This window comes from Eriocheir sinensis, chromosome 2 (assembly GCF_024679095.1).
Source record: "Eriocheir sinensis breed Jianghai 21 chromosome 2, ASM2467909v1, whole genome shotgun sequence".
Lineage (NCBI taxonomy): Eukaryota > Metazoa > Arthropoda > Malacostraca > Decapoda > Varunidae > Eriocheir > Eriocheir sinensis.
In genome coordinates, this window is record NC_066510.1 from 13,019,098 (window position 1) to 13,025,172 (window position 6,075).

General features: G+C 43.0%; 1 protein-coding gene across 1 annotated transcript in view; it reads left to right on the forward strand.

Moving 5' to 3' along the window:
- LOC126998200 (uncharacterized) overlaps nucleotides 1–5,338 on the forward strand; it is a 70,733-nt gene extending 65,395 nt beyond the window's left edge. The window contains exon 4 of the mRNA XM_050859659.1: nucleotides 5,297–5,338. Within this exon, the coding sequence (XP_050715616.1) occupies nucleotides 5,297–5,338 (42 nt within the window). The remainder of the gene's footprint in view (nucleotides 1–5,296) is intronic.
- Nucleotides 5,339–6,075: the final 737 nt, after the last annotated feature.

A 6,075-nucleotide genomic window follows, 5' to 3' on the forward strand; every position in this document is an offset into this window, starting at 1 on the left:
GCCCCGACAACATTCCCGCCTTCATCCTGAAATCCTTTGCCCCTATCCTTGCCCCCATCCTTCAGGCCATCTTCACTCAATCCCTATCATCCACATCATTACCTTCTGACTGGCTTTTGGCAAATATTAACCCTATATTCAAGACCGGACTGACCCAGCCAATAATTATCGCCCCATCTCACTAACGTCGATTCAATGTAAAATTATCTAACACAAAATCCATAAACACATAATGAATCACTTACACAAACAACACGGCTTTCGACCTAAACGCTCATATGAGTCGCAACTCATTACTACATTTCACGACATGACGAGGCTACTTGACCGACATGACATTAAACAAGTTGACACTATTGTTCCAGATTTTGCCAAAGCCTTCGACAAAGTCCCGCACATAAGACTGACATTAAAATTGAAATACGACGGTATTTCAGGACCAATTCTTCACTAGATCACTGCATTTCTTACTAACATGACTCAACGTGTTCTTCTTGACGGACCTTCATCTGACACTGTTCCTGTTTCTTCAGGTGTCCCACAAGGCACCGTACTAGGCCCTCTTCTTTTCCTCCTGTACATTAACGATCTTCTACTCTCAACGCCTAACTCTTCCACTAAACTGTTTGCCGACGATAGTTTACTGTTTAGAGCAGTAAAGACTGCTGACGATTGCAAACTTCTACAATAAGACTTGGACGCTCTCCAGCGGTGGTAGAGCACCTGCAAGATGCATTTCCGCCCTGAAAAGTAGGGATGGGCAAGTACCGTTAATTTGAGTACCGGTAGTACCGGTACCGAAAACTCAGGTACCGTTAGTACCGGTACCGGTACCGGTACCCGAAGGAGTATTTTTTTTATCAATGACTTCTGATGAAATTCCCAAATAAATTTCCTATAAAGAAAACTCTCTCTCTCTCTCTCTCTCTCTCTCTCTCTCTCTCTCTCTCTCTCTCTCTCTCTCTCTCTCTCTCTCTCTCTCTCTCTCTCTCTCTCTCTCTCTCTCTCTGAATGAAGTGAATAATTATTTTTTCAATAAAAAAATAGCATGTATAGTTATTATGGATGTACTCGATCATAGTCTAATAACAATAACAATATTTAGTAGCAACCTAAAAAATAAAAAGAATCGGACATGAAGAATTATCCAGTAACTCCAATAAATAAATAAAATAATAAAATAATGGAAACGGGAGCTGTGATGGAAACGGAGAGCAGGACAAAATGGTGGGAACTTATGGGGACGGTCAGTGAGGCAGTGACTCAGCGTCTCCATACAGGGCCCATACCGCGTGATGCCACATGGAGGCGGGCGGGCGAGCGCCGAGCGTCACTAAGATCCAGACATAAGAACATAAGAACGTAAGGAGTCTGCAAGAGGCCGGTTGGCCTATACAAGGCAGCTCCTGTACACACAACCCCACCTTACCTTACCATCCATGGCTTTATCTAACCTCTTCTTGAAGGTATCTATGGTACTGGCACCCACAACATGGCTCCCAAGCCTGTTCCATTCGTCCACCACTCTATTGGTGAACCAATTCTTGCCTATGTCTTTGTTGAATCTGAATTTGTCGAACTTAAAACCATTGCTACGCGTCCTACCTGGCTCTTTCACTCTCAAAATTTTATTGACATCCCCTTTATATTATCCCTTCATCCATTTATAAACTTCGATCAAGTCTCCTCGCAACCTTCGCCTTTCTAGAGAGTGTAGATTGAACTGCTTCAGCCTGTCTTCATAAGGCAGGTTTCCCACCCCCTAAATCATCTTTGTCATCCTCCTCTGTACAGATTCTAACATCTTGATATCCATTCTATAATAGGGGACCAGAACTGAACTGCATAATCGAGATGAGGTCTAACTAGTGCTAAGTAAAGTTTGAGGATGACTTCAGCGCTCCTATTGCTCACGCTCCTTGAGATGAAACCTAGTAGTCTGTTTGCCCGATTTTTAGCCTGAATGCATTGAGCCCTAGGACGGAGGTCAGCGTTCACTAGGACTCCTAAGTCTCTGTCACGCCCAGACCTGCTTAGAGGAGTGTCATTTAAGGACTAATTGTGTAAGGGGTTATTCCTACCTACACTCAAAATGCTACACTTCCCGACATTGAATTCCATCTGCCACTTCCCCGCCCAATCATATAGTCTGTCAAGCTCATCCTGGAGAACGGTAGCGTCGCTGTCTGATTGGATTACTCTACCGATCTTGGTATCATCTGCGAACTTACTGACATCGGTACTAATTCCTGTGTCCAAGTCATTGATGTAAATAATAAAAAGCAGAGGACCCAGCACCGACCCCTGTGGGACTCCACTCGTAACACTGCCCCATTCAGATTTCCTACCATTGATTTGCACTCTCTGCCTCCTACCACTAAGCCACGCCCTGATCCAGTTCAAAACTTTCCCATCTACTCCGTGAGCCTGTAATTTTAGTAATAGCCGGTGATGAGGGACTTTGTCGAACGCTTTACTGAAATCTAGATATAATATGTCATAGTTTTCATCTCTGTCAACCGCCTCGATTACTTTAGTGTAGAAGGACAACAGGTTAGTAAGGCAAGACCTACCCTTTGTGAACCCATGTTGTGAATCATGAATTAAATTATGCTTTTCTAGATGGTCCCGAATGCTCTGGGCTATAACTGACTCCAACATCTTTCCTAAAACTAATGTTAAACTAATTGGGCGATAGTTCGAGGTGGCTGACTTGTCTTACTTTTTGAAAATCGGCGTCACATTAGCTACTTTTCATTGATTGGGCACATACCCAGAATTTACCGACATCTTAAAGATATCGGCAAGAGGGTCACTAAGGACTTCCTTGCACTCTTTCAGAACCCTTCGGAATACTTCGTCTGGGCCCGGCAATTTGTTTTTCATCAACCTACCAATCTCATTCTGGACTACTTGCCTAGTGATGATCACATCCCTCAACTTGTCGTTCTCGTCACCTTCATATATCTGAACTCTCTCCGGAATGGTTGTTAGATTTTCCTGCGTGAAAACTGAGAGGAAATAGTCATTCATCATTTGACTCATATCTTCTCCATTCTCAACGAGCTTGCCCGTGTTTATTTTCAACGGTCCAATTCTGTCCCTTGTTTTCGTCCTGTGCAATTTGAAGAAGCCCTTGGGATCGCTCTTGGCCTCGTTGGCTACCCTAATCTCATAATTTTTTTTTGCTAGGCGGGTGTTTTTCTTCACCGACCTGACTAGCTCAACATACCTACCCCTGAGGTGGATCTCTCCGTTCTTTATTTTCCTATAAATTCCTCTCTTCAAGCCTATTTCATGCTTGAGTCTGCGGGTCATCCATTTGGGGTCGTTATTTTCCTTCCTACGTGCTTGGTAAGGGATATGCTGTCTCTGACCCTCTGCAATTTCTCTAATTAAATTATTGTAGGTCATTTCTACATGGTTCCCCTGTCTTTCCGGTTCCAGCCCTGAGATCTGGCCCTCATCCAGCCCTAAGGTTTCCCAATTTACCTCCTCAAGGTGTCTTCTGAGCCCCTCATAATCAGCTCTTCTAAAGTCGGGCACCAACACAGGGTTGAGTTCATGGGTCACCGCCCAGTCTAATTTAAACCTAATTTCCTTGTGATCACTGTCACCTAATTCTCCCCCAACATCTAGCTCGCTGATCATATACTCGGTGTTAGTTAAGACCAAGTCCAGAATGTTGTTACCCCTGGTGGGCTCTGTTACTGTCTGCTTGAGAAAATTATCTTGTATTACTTTCAGAAAATCCTCAGACTCTAGATCACCCACCACGCCTTCCCAATCTATATTCCTACAGTTAAAATCCCCCATTTTGCAGACATTTTTGCTCCTGCTCGCCCTGCCTACCTCTTGTAGTAATATATCAGCGTCCTGTCTGCTGAAGTTGGGTGGCCTGTAAAGAACCCCTAGAATTAGTTTGTCTTTCCCTTTGTGGACGTCCACCCAAACTGATATTCTGAGTCGCCATTTGTTTGAATAGAGTTGTTAGCGGAACATTTAAGTGTGTCTTTAACATGAAGTGCCACCCCCCCCTCCCCTTCTTCCCTTTCTATCTTTGTGAAACATCTGGTAACCATTTATTTCAAACTCAGACATGAAGTTTTTGTTGGCAGTATCCACCCATGTTTCCGTGATAGCTATAATGTCGAGTTTCTCGACACATGCTTTCCCCCTCAGTAGATCTATCTTGTTCCTGAGACTCCTACTGTTGGTGTAATAAGCCGTTAGCCCATCCTTTCTTATATCCTTTCGATTTCTCCTGCGCCCCCTAGTCCCAGTCTGCGATGCATTGACAGGCCCTCCCCCCTCGCGGCATTGCGCAGTGATCATGACGCTTCCCGGCACCCAAGTGATCATGAGGCTTGGCGGTACCAGGTACCAGGTAGCGGTACCGGGTACCGCGAGGAATCGATTCCTCGCGGTACCAGGCACCGGTACCTGGTACCGCGAAGTCTCATGATATCTCGGGTGCCGGGAAGCGTCATGATCACTCGGCACTGCGCATTGCCGCTAGTACCGGTACCGTCTTGATCTTAGTGACGTTCGGCGCTCGCCCGCCCGCCTCCATGTGGCATCACGCGGTATGGGCCCTGTATGGAGACGCCGAGTCACTGCCTTGCTGACCGTCCCCCCAAGTTCCCACCATTTTGTCCTGCTTTCCGTTTCATTCACAGCTCCCGTTTCCATTATTTTATTATTCTATTTATTTATTGGAGTTCATGGATAATTCTTCATGTCCGGTTCTTTTTATTTTTTAGGTTGCTAATAAATAGTTATTGTTATTAGATTATGATCGAGTATCCATATAACCGAGATATCCACTCACTGAGTGGTGATCTCTCTCTCTCTCTCTCTCTCTCTCTCTCTCTCTCTCTCTCTCTCTCTCTCTCTCTCTCTCTCTCTCTCTGAATGAAGTGAATATTTATTTTTTCGATAAAAAAATAGCATGTATAATTATTATGGATGTACTCGAGCATAGTCTAATAACAATAACAATATTTAGTAGCAACCTAAAAAAAAATCGGACATGAAGAATTATCAATAAATCCAATAAATAAATCCGAGCAATCTGGTACCGGTACCGTACCGTTTAGCTGGTACCGTTAGTACCGGTACTGGTACCGGTACCTGCCCACCCCTACTGAAAAGTGCAAACTAATAAGATTGAGCAGAGCTCACAACCCCATCTATCACACTTACACTCTTCATAACACAGACTTTGAAGTAGTGCACACACACAAGTATCTCGGTGTTCACCTCTCCACTAACTTAAAATTTAACACTCACATAGACCATATCAGTGCCACAGCCAACCAAACACTGGGGCTCCTGAGGATGAATATGCATAACTGTACACCTGACATAAAACACATAGCGTATAACACACTTGTGAGACCAACACTAGAAAATTGCTCCACGGTGTGGGATCCCTACACACACAGAAACATTGATAGATTAGAACGAATCAACACCAAGGCGGCTAGGTTCATTACAAACAACTACACTCGAACGCCTGGAATCACAACACGGATCAAACAACAGATAAACGTGAAACCACTTCACATAGGCAGACAAACACACAGACTTACACTTATGTACAGTCGTGCTACGAAGTGTTGACACACTTTGCAATTACTTTCGTTCAAATAATACATAATATTATTCGAAGGGAAGGGATGTTTAGGAGTGATTTTGTTATACATACACAAAATATGATACTCAGAAAGAAAATAAATTCAATAGAGTGGAAGTTGTTACCTTACAACGATATATTAAGCAGCTCTGCCGAAACATTTTGATACAGTTTTCGTTCAAGACATTAAAAGAGTCAAATGAGTTCTATGTTAAGACTAAGTATATATATAACTGCACAAATATATTGTTCTTTCTTTCAATGTAGTGATAAACCCTATATTATAGAATAATAGGAAAAAATAATTAGCAGCACTTCATTTGATAAAATGCGAAATAAATACTACATAATAAATTCGCATTTGATGATGACGTCAAGTCAGCGAGATTCTGAAAAAAAAAAAAATCAAGTGTCTATATTTTTAATTAACGGTAAAA